A 17008-nucleotide genomic window follows, 5' to 3' on the forward strand; every position below is an offset into this window, starting at 1 on the left:
GCTGTTGCAGATCCAGAGCCTGCTGAAGCGCTCTTACAACCGCTACAAGAACGACCGCAGCCTGAGCAGGCGGCACAGGCCCAGCGTGCCGCAGACCACCACCACAACTACCATGACTCACACCACACCTATGTGAGCCACGGGGCCCGGCAGCTACTGACCCTGATATCTCACCGTTCCGCGCCCGTTCCCTCCACACGTCCGCGACGGCCACGATCGTGCTCAGCCAACGGACAAAATCCGCCATCCTAGATAGCACACTGACTACCGCACAAGCATCCTCCGCTGTGTATGCCAACGCCTTGTGCCGGTGCTTACATTATACAGCGGCGCGTTCTTGCAATTATGTGTCTTGTGTTTGAGTGTCTGTGTGGTGCAGGCCGTTCGATGCGTGCGCTATGCAAGCGGTGTCTGCTACCTTGGTGATGAGGTAAGACGCCGAAAATGCCGATGACATTCAGCAAGGCTATGGAGACACGCGTGACTGATGTCCGCCGGCCGTCTTCTTATTGCCACAGCATCTTCTTACTGCCACAAACCAAACTACGCGCAAGAACCGTTGCATCACGACTATGCCTATTTACGAGTGTCGACTAAAGAATAGGTTCTTCATCTCCACCTCGCTACTTTGAGGTGCACGTTGATTTGGCGTGAGATGGGTAGCAGACGATGGACGGGCAGAAAACACCTGGAGGAACAGATGAACTGGACTTTATAGCGCTTCAACAATAATGCAGAATTAGATCCATAAAATAGAAACAGAAACTTCACTCCCAGCTACCAAAGCTGACAGAACACTCAATGCTCAGCTACCGAAGCTGATACAATAAATAACACTCGAGCTCAATGTATTTGAGAGAATGCCTGAATAGCGTGTATTATAAGGAGGAGTTCGAAGGTGACAGTACTGGGAAGATTGAGGTAGGAGCCACAAGTTTAGCTTTGAGGAGGGAATGAGTCTGTGGTATATATGGCATACGTGGCGGAACCGAGCTCCTGTATGTGGGACGCATCTGTATATGCCACAATATATGTGGAGAAGGGAGAAGATTGGTGGTGAGCCTGAGCTTGTCACCGTCCCCCATCACGAGGGCGATACGCAGGTTGGAGGGCAGTGGAGACGCCGGGACTTGGAGTGTAGAAGGTCGATGAGTGGGACTTCAGTTTGTGCCAGGATCCAGCGCCCCTGAAGGGGGCCGGACATGCGAGCGAGTTGGCGATCCCGGTGGAGGTTAAGGGATAGGGTAGGGAGGATGAGACTTGTTCAGTATAATCATTGCTTTGAGGCGTTGACAGGGAGGTGCAGGGTCGCCATGTACAGGCTGTTGAGTGCAGATGTGAGCTTGGTGTGCTGTTGTGTCAACGTATAATGCGGAATATAATAAGAAATTTTGTTCACAGCGAGGGCATGCGCCATTTGACTAGCTTCATTTTCGTGCAGGCCGGCCTGTCGTCTTACAAGCCGTCAGACCAATTGTGTAACGGAGTGGCAGCATTTGATGACCTGGGTGATGGTGGAGGTGGTGTTCTTTGCGTGGAGTTGCATACGTACCCGGTACCCTACAACATGTTACCCGGTATGGGCTGGTTGTTGATAGAACTAGGGAAATAGTGGACTGAACCGAACGTTGATAGAGGGTTGGAGCAAGGAGAATTCATTTTCAGGGGCAGGTTGGAGGCCAGGTTTAGAGAGGAACAAGAAGGTGGTGGTGTTTAAGCACTGCTACAGAGTCCATCACCTCTCCGGGCGACCCGTGGGTGCACCAGAGGGTGATGCCATCGGCATACATGATGTAGTGGAGATGGGGGATCTTCTGGAAATGAATGCGCTAACGGGGCCATGCCGAGATTTAATAGGATTAGACATAGCACTGCGCTCTGCGGTATGCCACGATTGAGTGGAATAGGAGGGGTGACGGGATCATGCAAGAGGACGTGGGCTATGAGCCCTGCAGAAAATTGAAAAAATAGGTGAAGGAACTGTGGCCGCATGCGGTTTATTGGATACAGTCGAGTATATGATCATCGAGTATATGATCCTCAATAAGGCATCAAAGCATCAACCGTAAACAACACGTGGGGGCAGAAAGTGGGGGGCGCAGAGAAAACTGCATAGGAGGATTACGAAAAGGTTTTGGGTGGAGCCGTTCGGACGGAAGCCAATTTGAGTATGCGGCTGAGAAGCAACGACGTCTAAATGCTCTTGGAATCGGTCCCCAGAACCATCTTTTCCACCGTCTTTCCGACACAAAAAGTCAAGACGAAGGTTGCCGTGGTTAGATGGCTTGCCGGGTTTGGGGATCAGAACAATGGTGCAGGTCTTCTACTCCATTGGAAGTGAGCCCTTCGACCAATGTTGGTTGATGTGGTATAAGAGGTCTTCTTTAGCGGGTTCGGGGAGGTTACGTAAGAGGGTATACGTGACCTTGTCTTCTACTGGGGCTGGAGATTTGAAATTCCGTGCCACCACAAGGTCTACCTCAAAAAGGGTGAAGGGACGGTCTAGGTCAGGGTAGGGTGGGCCGGCCTATGCCGGGTGCTGGATGCGAAGAGGCGGTGGGATTTATAGGTCTGAGATGAATTTATCGAGGGTAGGGTGGAAGGGGGTTGACGACCAAGTTGGGAGCGAAGGACAGGTTGGCTTCTGGTCAAATGTGCCATTAATATGATCGCATGCTTGGTTCCAATTAGAGGTAGAGTGGCGCACGGTGTTGTTGGGTGATCTTGCGTGGAGGGAGTCGAGAAGGCTTTTGAGGTGGAAGCTGTGAGGTTGCTGACTAAGCCACCTAAGGAGCCGTTTGCGGCGTTTCCATACGGATGAGGTGAAGGTACAGGGGCCGATGTGCGCTCCGTTTTGGTTGCGGCGTTTCGGGCCGTATGAGTCCATCACCTCCTACCCAGTCAGGGTAGGAAAAGCAACAAGTAGTGAATTAAGTTGGAATTTTGTGGAATGAGTCCCAACTGGTGTGGTGGGCTGTAGTTTTACGGGTGCATGTTTAGAGGAAAAGTAAGTAGGAGGAGGAGGGAGGGGGGACTTTAATGGAACAGGAGAGGTCAAAAAGTAAGTAGGGGGATGAAGCGATCACTTATGAGACGGGTATCGGGGTTTTGCCTGGTGATCTTAGTGCGCGGTCATGAAAAAGAGATAGGTTTGATGTGGTGGTACGTTGGGCGCATGTACCGGCCTGTGTAGGGGTGTCCGGGGTCTTAATAGTGAAGTGATGCTGAGAGATGAAGGATTGTAGGACGCGGCTCGGGATCGCGGATAGCCGCAGTTGGCGTGAGAAACGTTAACATTTCCCACTAGGACGACCTTGCATATGGAGGCCAGCTGTGCAGCGAAGGTAAAGAGCGGTTTGAAGAGACGGTGTTAAGTTGGAAGGGTTATAGCGGAAGCATGCGCCTTCGGGTGTGTTCCAGAAAATTTTTCTTTTTTGTTCGCTAGGCGTGCCGCAGACTCCAAGCGTCAACCATAGTGGCCTTACAGGTCGCTCGAGTCAAACCATGTCTTTAAAATTTTTGCACATTTGAAGGAGCAAATTAAAACAGAAAGAAATTGATTTACTGCTTTACGCCCAGTAAATCCGGCTTCTAGTCATCCCCAGGATTCTGGCCCATGCGCCTTGGACCCGCCGCGGTGGCTCAGTGGTTAGGGCGCTCGACTACTGATCCGGAGTTCCCGGGTTCGAGCCCGACCGCGGCGGCTGCGTTTATATGGAGGAAAAACGCTAAGGCGCCCGTGTGCTGTGCAATGTCAGTGCACGTTAAAGATCCCCAGGTGGTCGAAATTATTCCGGAGCCCTCCACTACGGCACCTATTCCTTTCTTCTTTCACTCCTTCCTTTATTCCTTTCCTTACGGCGCGGTTCAGGTGTCCAACGATATATGAGACAGATACTGCGCCATTTTCTTTCCCCAGAAACCAATTATTATTATTATTATTATTATTATTATTATTATTATTATTATTATTATTATTATTATTCGCCTTGAAAAACTGGTGTCGCCATCTCGCGACAGCCAGCGGCGCGACGGCGCGTAACTCAATGGCGATGAAAAATAAAAATTATTACCTAGTCGCGCATAAAAGTTAGAGATTATCTCTCTCGTCTATATGTTGAATGCTTCTTAAAGTTTCTTTAAATAGAGTTTCACCAATGTAGCTTACATATTGCGCTTACCATGCGCAATGAGCTACGATAGCATGGAGCCTATGGCGAGGTCCCGAAATATACCCCACTTCACTTCACTTTATCGCTCCCCAAAGCCCTAATTTAAATACATCGACAAGCTCTCAGAGCTTCAGGTACCGTAAGGTCCTACATTTAAAGAAATATAAAGCATTTTACATTTGAGTGGAGCAAACGATTTCCTGCGCTGTTTTTCTGCTGATTACGAATCTCCCGCACCGGCAAGAAACGCTTTTCGCCCTCTCTCGGTGTGTTGGCAAGGCTCACGTCCGTGCTACAGTGGCCCTGCTATAGTGTCCCTGTTTTGGTAGGTTTCTCTGGGAGATTGAGCCGCGCCGTACGAATGCGCACTTTTATCAAAAGCTCCCCCATCGGAGTGAGGCTACGACCATGAGCTGCTACAAGAAAGCGCGTGCCTACTATGAGGTATTTAGAGGAAATTATAAGGAGATTCTTTTGCTTGGCAGGTAAATTTTGTTAAGCGCATACAGTGACCCCACGACACGGGCATAGGTGATAGTGGAATTGCGCGCGCATTAGCACTGCAAAGCAATGAAACTTCCAGGTACTTTCGTTAAAGCAGTGAAATGCGTAATTCCCGGACGCTCATACTTAGAGATCACTAACCGATACTTGTATATGGTTCTTGCACTGTGCACTGAACATTTAAAATCGTGTATTAATGACTACATTTTAACACTCTAGTTATTAGCCTCAATACCAGACAGCTCTTCGAGAGTTTTGTCGATGTGGTGAAAGTGCAGCACGGACGCGTTTAAGTGACTGAGTGCTGCACTATAAGAGGCAGCAAACTTGATGCTGCGTTATATGACCGTAGGTGATTTGTCCAATGTAAAAATTAGTGTGTAGTAGTTCACAACATTTTTTTCTAGGTTGGTACAGTGCCTCTCAGCTTCGATCGTTCGCCGTCGATAAGGGCTTTACCATTGCTGTAATCGATGCTAATTTCGGCAATTATGTCAACCGTGTACGCAAACTATGAACCGCTAACGAAGATTTTATAGAATGGCATGCTGGGAACTATTCTGAGGAATGGGCCATCAGTACGGCAAGCTAGTAACTACGCCGTTAGCCAGAGCAGCAATCAAGAATCAAACCCCGTCAAACATTATGATTTAAATTTGCTGAGAAATGAATAGAAGTTATTGTCCGATAACACGACGTTTCAAAGCTTAGTGGTTATCTCCAGCGCGGCGGCTGGGCGCTCCATCCAGCCCGCCTGTGCAATGTGCCGCTCGCACGAGCGATTAGCGAAGGGACGCTACGTGCTCGCGGCCCAGAATGTGCACTGAATTTACTGTGCTGCGAATATGTGCAACAGTACTTATAAGCACTGTCGCACGAGTGGCGCGAACATATTAGTTTTTTTTTTTTGCATATGGCGTGCAAACCTACCCAGTTTTTTATTATTTTTTTTCTGTCAACCTTCTGTGTACTTCTCGCTATCCTCTCTATTTGCCTTTAATTCGGCCGGTTGCAGTTCTGGTGCTTGAGAGATTAGATAGCAATCGCCGGGCCGGCAACATTTTTAGTTTCCTTTTTGTATTTTCGTCAGTTGTTGTCTCTGAACCGATTAGTAAACTGCTACTTCTTCAAGGTGTGGCTCCGGGGAATTGCAGGGGCTTTATAAGCACACAAACCGCGGGAGTAAGGAGAGGGAGCCGTTTCCAGGGAAAGATTAACACTATCCGGCGACTTTTAAATGTGCCATAACTTGTTTCCACGGCCTACGACACCAAGCACTCGAAGAAAGGTATCTATTGCATTATGACCACGCCTTAGGCTATATCTTTAGGATGACAATCTTTGAAGGGGCAAAGGAGGCGTCCGATAATGGTGGCCGGCTTGTGTGCAGTTTGCATCTCTTCCATTCAGAGAATACTGGCCAAAGTTTCGTTGACACCTTCTGCGTACGAGCTGCATACGCGATTTTGCCACCGGCGTGTTCTTAGCATATAAGCATATACAGTTGTTTTCGTTGCATCCTTTTCGGTTTTGGAGGATACATCCAGTGAAGAATCTTGGGTATCCATTTCTTAGAAATGTTTTCTTTTGCTGATGATGAGTTTTAATAGTGCAATGGCAACCTCGCACCAAGCGCAATGGGATGAAGTGTTTTCTTCAACACAAGGTTAGGTGAAAGACCATTTTCCGAGCGCTTCAGCTCAAAGAAACCAAGCGCCAGGCTTCTAGAGAACTAGTGCCCATTTGAAACCAGTGTCTAAACGGCGCCACTGGGGAACGAATCATACACCGTCCTCGAGCCGCATGCTTAAAGCGATATACAATTGCTGTTGTCGCTTGTTTTTAAAATAAATAACCAAGAAATTGGAATCGCCTCAACCAAAACTTCCTTGAATTTCCCTCTACCCTTCGGGCAAAATTTTTGCCAGTGTTCCTTCCACAAAGACAACGAGAACAAGACGCACGTATCGCAGCATCAAACGGTGAAGAAGTGGGAGGGGCGGTAACGCGAAGGGTCAAGGATGTGAGCAGGTGCTTAGGTAGGGCGAAATTCTTTTTCAAGAGTTACACGGGCACCCAGTTGCAGATGGTAAGGGGTAGGAAGAAAAGAACAATGGACAGGGGTCTCCAGCTGTGCCTTTCCCTGCCTTTATTTTTTCCTCGTTTTATTTTTCCTCTAATCGTGGAGCGCAGTCCGTGGTTGCTTATTGAATGTGCGGTGTTTCTGCCCCCTACGGTGTGAAGCATGACGTAGTCGGCGCCTCTGTGAAAACGGCCCAGAACGGTCATGGATGCACTTTTGTCTCCAGGCTGTCATAAAAAATATACACAACCGCTAATGTGCCAGTCCTGGCAAAGGGTCTCTCCACACGCTAGCAATAATCTGCCAGAAAGGACATCAAAGTTTCTGCAGAAGATCAGTTAAATTCTTTAATGCCTTCCACCAACCTAAGAAATTCCACCAGCATTGTTAAAAGCACAGCGCATGGCACAGGTAAAGAGTCGCACAAAAGCAAATTTCGGATGATTTAGCGGGGTTTCGCAAAATGCAATTAGGAGTGCTAGCACTTCGGTTTACAGTGCTGTTTCGGTGTTCGGCTCCGTTGCGCACGGATGAGTTGATGAAGACGATGATATCCAAAACACAGCGCAAGAGACTGGTATTTTAGGACGCAGAATTTTCGGCTGCGGCGATGTTGCAGTTGTCTAGTGGTGTAACCAGCAAAACTGATCCGTTCTCGCCGCCCCGGGTTCGAAGCTCACTCGCGGCAGTAAAACATTTCCGATTATTTTATTTCAGGTCAAGTAAATTTCATACATACAGACAGACCACTTCAAAATCCAAAATTGAAGCCTCACTGCCACAATAAAAAATGCGCCCCCTTTAGCCCGCTGTTGTTCTACTAGCGTGTGGAGGCAGCGGTTGGTATCAATGCGGCCGCTCGATGGAACCGCATCATCGAGTGGCCACTCACTGAAAAAGACGGCACGCTGAAAGGCTTTTCCTTAGAGCCTTTACTTCGTTCCTTGTCATTCAACGTGAGTGCACTGTGTTGTTCTGGCCTGTGTACAGTACAAAATAAAGCAGACCATTGTGAATGAGCGAGACCCTTCTGCGGCCACGTAATTGGTGACAGCTTCAAAAATCACGTGTTTTCGCTTTGTGTGTCAAGAAATGACTTGAATGGAGCAAACTGTCCATTTCACCAGAGATCATTTGGCGACGAAAGGGGCCGAGCACGGTGCATCGAGTCTCCAAAGCCACTATATCAAAGACAAAAGAACACCGCTAAGGAGAACACAAAGATCAGGAGGCTCGGTTAAATAACTAAACATTTTGACAGATTTTCCTGTCTGGTTGCGTTTGAAGGCTTATAATAAACTGCACATCTCAGTCTCATCTGCACAACAAGCACAGAACTTGACAGAAAAAAGAACAACGCACGATATTCAAAGAACTCATCATGAACGGCTAACCAAAAAACTTTATTCAAAAAACCATTCGACGTCAAAAACACGACCACATGCGTCAAGAAATCAACGCACGAAGACCAACGCCAATACCAAAATACGTCACTCTACCTGATGTCGGAGGTGTCAGTGAAACCATCGCCCGATTCCCGAAAAAAGGGGGTCTTCAGGTTGTGCACAAGCACACAAGCCCACAAGCCCACAAACACTGTTGCGCTTTTCCTACCTGTTCATAAAGACCGGCCGCGGTGAGAAGGAGCCCAAGGCATTGTCTACAAAATTCCTTGCGTCGACTGCGACGCAGGCTACATCGGCGAAACCAAAAACCTCAAAGAAAGAATTCGGCAACATAAAAACGACGTCCGCAACTTCGCAAGAGATTGCAATCATGTAGCCGAACATTCCGAGGACTCAGACCACAGAATCAACTTCGAAGAAACCAGCATCCTAGTAAACGAAACAAATTACCACAAAAGGCTCCTTCTGGAATCCTGGCACATCCAAACCACCCCGAACATCAACCGCACAAAAGGAAACCTGTTCCCAGTGTATGCCCAGGGACTTCAACAAAAAAAAAAGTCGCCATTGACAGCCTCCCCACAGTGCGACAACGTGACTAACAGCCTTAACCCCCTTCCCCTTCCCGACTCCTTTCGCATCACAGCTTTCGTTCCTTTGACCCCTTCCTCTCCTCCATACTTAGAGACGCTAGCTACTGCCCACAGTCACCCCTGATGAAGGAGCCGAGTCGGCTCTGAAACGTTCGGTTAAAATTAAAGATTTTTTTTGGAAATGTGCAGTTTATTATGAGACTCGCTTACCACTGCAGAACGGCAGATATCTTATTCTTTATTGCCATTTATTTTCATATTGCTTTGAGTACGCATGGCGTCACTATTCTTTTATTCATTTAGTCGTGATGTCACTGTGCTCGTATACCTCTCAGCGGGGGAACGCGAGCGCGTGCACTGAGAATGCGGACAACGCTTTTTCAAAGACACATGATCTCATCTGCCTCGCGTCACTGCACCCTAAGGCAACCAAACACAAAGATCTATAGACAGGGTACTCCCGACGTGCAGCATTCATTTTCTCAGAAGTGAATGGACAACATGTAGAATTGCCGACTTACAGGAAGGTTGCTTCCAACCAGCAACCCACGCTTGCAAACCGCGTGTTCGCTTCCTGCTCTGCTCACTGAAGAGGTTAGCATGAGGAGAGATGGTTTTCTGTTGGCAAACTGTAGAGGACGCTCGATATTCTGCAAGTGTGCTCCAAGGGCCGTTTTTTGGTGCACGCGCCCAAAGTCGGCGCTCTTAACATACGACAGAACCGGTCTACGCATGCCCACTGCAGGAGACGCCGCCGAACCTCGGCGAGGCGCCGATATCTGTCCGTGCTAGTGTTCCTGTATATGCTCCCGCAGGGAGCAGAGTTGCGCGACTGTTTTCCTCGCGCCGCTCTTGACGCCATTCGCCGAGCGGAGGTCACGTGATTCTGCTGACGACGTTTGTTCCATTTTGAAGTGGAGAAGCCGACTTTCCAGGCGCTACGCCGGTTCATCGCCAGCCCCAGCACCCTCTCGGCTGCCATCGTGATCGGACGCGTCCGGTGCGGTCGGCTGCGGTGTGTTCCCGCCTTTTCCATGCGCTCCAGTTGTATATATTTTGATAGTGTGCAGTGACGGCAGCCTCCAACTATGACGGGGTGCAGTGCGCCAAACTGCAAGAACCGTAACGAAAGCGGCAAAGCTTTTTACGCAGTGAACAAGCTTTGCATAGGCTATTTAGCTATTTTATTTGTTAAGAATACCCTTAAATTTCCACTGAAAAGAATGTTACACTGGAGGAGAGGGGAACAAAAATAGAATGAAATACTTGGAAGCAAATTGGATATTCACATAAGTTTTTTCCTTGAGTAAAAGCATGGAGCCGTCCAAAACAAAGATGTTTCAGAATGCCGAGAAGGTACATATAATTCAAGTAGGTCAAGAGAAAACGCAATAGGGCTTAGGGAAAAACGAGTCAATAACAGCACCAGAAAGAGATACACATCACTTTTCGAGATCCTTGGAAACCCGTATACCACAATTCAGCTGCAGTGACTTAAGGCAGGCTTCTCTAACTTTCGGATGTTAAAGAAGTACGGCACGTGATGTGTTGGGCTTGAAAAGATGACCATGGCATAAGAAAAATGCAGTGGAGGACTAGAAGTCAGAGCAACAAATGGTACGTATATTTTGTGAAAGATAAGCGCGCGAGTTTGCGATATTTGTGCCTTTGGTTGGTTAGATTTACTTGCTTGCAAAATGCATTGTTTTAGACTGCCCGCATTCACATCGTATGCAGCGTGGTTTCACAAGCTTCGTGCAACATCGGTGGTCGCAACCCTATAGAATAATGTATTTCAATGTGGTTTTGCAGGGAGATGCATTACCAAACTTCTCTTTATCGCACAACTCATGCAGGTTTTCATTTCCAAGCATTTCTGCGCCATTAATGTCTGTACTGCGAGCTATCGCTGTCATTCCGCGATCTTTCTGTCATGCTGTATATTTTCGGGAAATCAGATTATTTTTCTGGCGTTTTTTTCAACGAAGTATGATGGGCTTAGCATCGATCCCTGAGCACTGAGACAGTAAAAAGAAAAAAGGATGCCTGCAATCTGGCGCCGTTTTTAATCTTTAAAAAAAAGCGAACTGCTCTACAACGCCAGCCCCGTCATGATCCCAGCGCCTGTGCGCTCGAGGAGCTGCTTTCCCGCACAGCTTGGAACAAAGTGGCGCACCTTCGCGCAACTCTGCTCCCTGCGGGAGCATATACAGGAACACTAGAGCGCCTTAGTGTTCATATATATGCTCCCGCAGGGAGCAGAGTTGCGCGACTGTTTTCCCCGCACCGCTCGTAACACTATTCGCGGAGCGGCGATCACGTGTTCACGCTGACATATTTTGTTCCAAATCGTGTCTGCTCATGCCCAACACATGAGCGCGAGGGGGACAGCCGCTCCCAACTTGAGCACAGTCTCCTTTGTTATCCGATTAAGGGGGTATTGTGAAGTCCCCACTGGGAGGAGGTAGCAAGACTTTCATTTGAGCTAGTTGGTTGTAGCTTGACATGGTTTACGCAAAAAGCGTACAGGCGCAAAAAGACGAAGACAAGCACACTCAAGACAGGACAGGCGCCAACTTCCAATTAAGTTTATTCATGGAAAAAACCGCTTAATAACCACACCAGCAGGCAAAGATAGATGCAAAACAAAAAACACGTAGTGAAAGAGCATAGGAACACGTGACAAAAGGATCAAGCAATGATTAGAACTCTGATAATGATCCACTGAGAAACCTAATCTCTTCTTCTGAGAGCGAGATAGATGGCTTGCTTATGCACATATGACCCCTCTGCTTGATGTAATAAGCTTCTATGATTTCACGCTCTAATTTGTCTTTAGACCTTGCGATGAACTTGGTGTTTTCAAAACCTGGACGACACTTGCAGCTTTTGCAGTGAGTGGCCATGTGGCTCCCATAACCATTTTTATCGCAATCTTGTGCTGCCTCACTCTTTCATTGTAGCATTGACCTGTCTGGCCGATATATTCCAGACCGCAGCTGAGAGGCACAGCATACACAACGTCAGTAGTGCAAACAGTGGCGCGGATTTGGTGATTAGTTTTGCACTGCCTAACCATTCTTGCTTTGTTCAAAGTGCACACGCGCAACAGCTTGCGGAGGAGGCGTTGGTGGCACACTCACTTTGTTGTACAAGAAGGTCGGCTGGCTATACCGGTGCTACGGTATTAGCCAGGCCGACCCCCCTCCCCCCCCCCCCCCGGCCTCGTTGGCATCGGGAGGGCTGTTTCTTCTTTTGCACCTGTTATTTCGTGATTTGAGACATGTACATACAGCGTGTTAGCACAATGTAATGTATTATTTTTTTGTCTGGCCACCCGCTCTGTATGCATCTTTTGTACCATCAGTCATGAGTGTGCATACATTGTTATGTTTGTTTTGCCCTGAACAATAAACTTCCCTTTCTATATCTGCAGCGGGTCCTTAGACTTAAAGGGAAGCTGAAACGGTTTTCAAATCGCATGAAACGCTGTGGTTGGGAAGAAAAAACCTTGAAAATCATGTGTGTAAATTTTTTTCCCGATTCTGTCTGCAAACAGAGCTGCAATCGCTTCTTAAAAACCCGCCGCCGGCCCGTCCTCGTCGCTTCCGGAAGCGCCGGGTGGGGGAACGGCCGAGAGGGAGAACTGGCGGAAGTGACGCCATTCACGGAGAGTCGGCCGGCCATCCGGCTGCGCTTGCTTCGCTGCGGATCAACGTAATCTTCTGCCTGTGCCGTCTACTTTCTCTCGCTCGGGCGTTCCGTGTAATGCTTTAAGTCTGTATATAAAACAGTTTTGGCATGGTACTTCTTTCGAACAGCGCTCAGCATACAGCTTGGAAGAATCCGTCGGTTAATTGTTCTCCCCCAGCCTCTTACACGTTAACCAGACAATCTAGTGGTACGCAGCATGCCGAAACTGCCTGCACAAAATATGTGCATCAATACTTCTCTTTTCGTTCTTTTACTTTCTTACCTGTTTGTAAACTCTCTGCCTTTTCCAGCTGATTTACATCCATGCTGAGCCAAGGCCACTTCCAGCACTGTCTTTGACGCACACAGTCTTGAACTCTTTTGAGCTCGTTACGCACTGCGTGCCTTTATCCTTTTCCTGATTGCTTGCACCTCATGGCAGCACAAGCAATTCTCTTAATCTTTAATCAGCGCGCAGCAAACGCAGCTGCACCTAACTGAACAAAAAAGCGATTATATAAGCCTAGTATACTTGGGCAAAGCAAACATTTGCAATCGTGAGCGCATGGTCATGGCTGACGATCGGCAATGGCGCAAAAATTCATGCTAATTTGTCCTTCAGTGAGAAAGGAAAAGTTGTCAGCCGCGTTACGCATACATGTACATCATACACAAGTAATTCTGCTGGTTATCTCGATACGCAACAGCAGCAGCTATATCTCGCAGCACACTAGTTTTGATGAGCAGCACTGCGAGCTCCGAAACGCAGCCATAATTATTGTTCAAAAGCTGGTTCAGCATGCGAAAAACAACGCACGGGGTAAGTGCAGAAGTTTCATGGTCGAACAGTAGCCCGAACATGGGACAGAATGAAAGCGCACACAGGAGCTTCCTCCAGGTCGCTTCGTCTCTTCGCGCTGCAGTACAGCAGTGAACCCACTCCAACTCATCCAGTTTGTCATTCTTTTGTAGTTCTAACAGACCTTCGGGAGTAATTAGGCAAGTAACTATAAATAAATTAACAAACAAATGCTTTACCTCGCGCGACTCGTGTAAGCGTGCTGGTGATCTGATTTAGATCATGTTTACAGGCGTTACAAGAAGTTGGTCAAGAGAGAAAAAAACAGCGAAAAAAAGACGCAGGACCAGGAGAAGACACACACACAGACTGTAGCCGGAAAGAAATTGGTGGCCAGGCATTTTTATGCAGCAGCGGTACACAACTACGTTTCGGCGCAATTTCCTTTTTTTTATTGCCACTTGCGCATGTGTAGCAGCAGCAGCGGCCTTGCGCAGCAGGAGCAGCACCAGTCGTCGAAGATAACGACGTCGAAGTTCGGTCGAATTGAGCTCGCTCCTCGTGCCGGTGTCACGTGCCTCTAGGCTCCATGCCATTACACGTTCTAGCATTCCAGCCATTAAAAGCAATCATTTTTCCTTCATCATGCCGGCCTCATGCTGATGGGCGCAACAGATGCACCTACACAAAATATATGCACGCGCATGCACCTACGCAAAACATACGTATCAGTCGAGATTTGGTTTTCGTGTTACCCTGGTAGGACGTGAAAGCCCCCTACTGGGTTAACGAAATTTCCGGCTTGCAGGCGCCGCCATGCGGTCGCTTCTATATTGCTTAGCATCTTATCCGGCGGTGGCACCAGTTTTCTGTTTGGTCTATAGTTCTCAACGATTTCGGAATAGGTTTGCGCACGCTCGTCCAGGTTCCGACAGTCCGGTGGTTCCACAGTTAACCAGAACCAGAGAATATGGGAATGCACTGACTACCCCGGAGTCCACCAAGATATTGATAGCAGAGAAGGCTGGGAAGCCCTGCTGCGCAGCGAAGAACCTGCTCCGCAGAAACAGGCCAATCCGCCTGGCAGCTGAGGCCGCGAAGAGATAAAATCTCTTTGTTAGCCTTTAGTCACGGAGGCTCCGACCCCCGCCCTCCAGGCCTGCGTGCCAGGGGCGGTGAGTAGTAAGGGGTCTCCATTTCCGGTGGAAATAAAAGCTGTCATCCACCCATCCAGTCGAAATTTCCACACGTGAAAATGTCGCGACTTGACTTTCGCTGCCGGCGCACTCCGCGGCGTCGTTGGTTCCGCCGTTTTCTGAAGCTGCTGATGGCTCGAACAGGCATGGTGAAAGTCCAAACTGTTCAACACAGCTTGAATTATCCATAATTTACAAAACGTAGTCCTTAGAAGCCAGCTGAAGCAACGCGCTAAGCAGCAACGCCGTCGGTGCCGGCCGGAAATCCCCGTGGATGGCGTCACGACAGTCCCGGCCAGTCGCGGGCAAGAGCGGCGTTCGCTCGGCGCCCTGAGGCGATGGGGCCCGTTTTCTTCTAAAAAACAGCTTTTTCCGTTTATTTCCGCTCTTTTTGAATGAGATATTCTTTTTCAGAGCACTAAAAGCTATAAAATGACATAGAGAACTCATTTTTTTCGAAAAGTGCTTCAGCTTCCCTTTAAGATATTAAACTTATTTTTGCAATATGGCGGAGTGCTTGGCTTGAAACACTCTGGCACGGGTCGGCCCGGTATTGCACTGCCTCCGGGATCGGCCCGGGGCAAATTAGCGCGGCACGTCTTTTCTTTCACTCTTCGCTCTCCTATCCTTTACCCCTCCAACTTTCAGCACGCGGCAGCGAGCGTGGCTCGGCTTGAGCCAGTAGGCAGGCCCGTGCTCTTTCCTTTTCCTTCTTTCTCTCAGAAACATCAGTCAGTCAGTCAGTATCTGCTTTGAACTAAATAAACGCTGAGTCTTGGGGATTTGGATCTAATATTGTTTGCGGCCCTTAGGGGACGCCAGTAGCTCTTGTTGTATCGTTTTGTTACAGAGGGGCAAATGCCCCTGAGACCAACCTGTTTAATAAAATTTCTCTTTGTCGCTAGACACCGCCTACAGTGGCACTACCGAGTTGAATTGTTGCTAGAATCCCTGTCGGATCCCTCAGTGCTGTTTCTCCGTGTTTCACACGAGGGGCGTCCCCGTCAGTAGCCATGGCGCCGTGCACTCCTTCGAAGGCTCTAGACTTCGCTGTAGCCGTCCTCCCGGAGACTAGTCCGGAGACAGTCGTCCTGAGAGTAATGCGTTTAATAAAGATTACAATGGTTGCACATAAGTATGCTAAAGAGCGCAAAAGCGAAAGCCTTTCCCTGTCCTCATTCTTCCTTAATTTTTCAGTATCTATTTTCTGTCATTTTTGTTTTGTTTTTTTATTACACGAGAGCGCATGGAGCTCGTTCGGACGAAAAGCCGTCGGCGTCGCAGCAGTAGTTGTAGTAGTCGTCGGCACCGCACGTCGGAAATGTTCCTACCCTTACGGCGTTTATTCGGATCACTAGGAGGTGATGGTCGCTCCCTACATTACCTCACAGGGATCAGAATAAACGCTATAAGAGAAAGAATATTTCCGACGTGCAGTGCCGACGAATACTACTACGACGTCGACGGCCGTCGCCACGCGCCGTCGTCGAGCCGAACGGGTGACGGCGTACCGTGGACCCCTTGGCAATGCTGCAAGACGAAGCTTAAGCCTCCTCATTTGTTTCAGATTTTTTTTTACTTTTTATTATGAAATTTACTTAAATTTAGGTAATATTATTCATTGTTTGATTTTTATTTGTGGTTTATTTCATTACTTGTGCGTTGCTTCAGGGTTGTTGCTTAATAAACTAAATTTAACATTTGTGTTTTATTTACCACACAGCTTATGATTGAAAGTTCGGGCGGAGAGCTTCCGTCTACAACCTCTACCCACGCCACTCACGAGCCAAAACAAGGCTTTGGCCTTAAAATTTATCATTGCCGCTAGACACCGGCTAAGGTGGCACTACGCAGTTGTATTGTTGCTGCAATCCCTCTAGGACCCGTCTGTGACGTTCCTGCGCGTTTCAAGCGAGGGGCGTCACCGTCAGTAGCCATGGCGCCGTCGCCGCCGTGCAGTCTTTAGAAGGCTCTAGTCTACGATGTAGCCGTCCCTGCGAGAACGGCTTTTTTGCGAGCAGCGTTGCCCTCGCGGCAACTCTGCGCGTCTGCTGATAGTAGCTGGTGCCTTTCTAATCTGGCGCAATCGCTGTGAGGCTGTTGCGTCAGAACGCCGTCGCCGCGATGTTTTTCTCCGGTCACGAGGCGTCTTCATGGCAGCTCCTAACCTTCCTTTCCGAAGGGCTGCTTTTCTTGGGTAGCCAGTGCTCCTAAGCCAGCGGTCCTGCCATTTCGCGTCCGCTTCGCACGGGCGCGTAAGGGCCGTCTTTCGCCCCGCCTAGTTGGTGTAATTAAATGAAACTTTTTGTGCACTATCTCTTATTACGATCACACAGTGTACATCTCGTCGCTCAAGGCGCATTTACCACATCATGTCTGTCCCTTCCTTTAGTCTGTATAATTGTCCGACGTTTACAGCAGATCCATTCACATTTATTCACTGTATGTATGTAAATAGTCTCCTAAGCACGTTGTGTATGCTTTTGCTGTCAATCACTCTATATGTGACCACTGCCCTATTGAGCCCACTGTGTAGTCAACATATATACCTTATACTTATGA

At 48.4% G+C, this 17008-nt stretch overlaps 1 protein-coding gene across 7 annotated transcripts in view; it reads left to right on the forward strand.

Annotated features, from left to right (window-relative positions):
* The window catches only part of LOC144114205 (calcitonin gene-related peptide type 1 receptor-like), a 72997-nt gene extending 60839 nt beyond the window's left edge, over positions 1–12158 (forward strand). For 3 of the 7 annotated variants that reach the window (XM_077647792.1, XM_077647791.1, XM_077647793.1), the window contains one exon: positions 11–12153. In XM_077647792.1, the coding sequence (XP_077503918.1) occupies positions 11–136 (126 nt within the window). In that variant the 3' untranslated portion in view covers positions 137–12153. Of the gene's footprint in view, positions 1–10 lie in introns of all 7 variants that reach the window. The other 4 variants (XM_077647798.1, XM_077647796.1, XM_077647795.1 and 1 more) reach the window with 4 other exon arrangements.
* The last annotated feature ends 4850 nt before the right edge of the window (positions 12159–17008 follow it).

The sequence above is a fragment of the Amblyomma americanum genome, chromosome 1 (genome assembly GCF_052857255.1).
Source record: "Amblyomma americanum isolate KBUSLIRL-KWMA chromosome 1, ASM5285725v1, whole genome shotgun sequence".
In the NCBI taxonomy this organism is placed as follows: domain Eukaryota; kingdom Metazoa; phylum Arthropoda; class Arachnida; order Ixodida; family Ixodidae; genus Amblyomma; species Amblyomma americanum.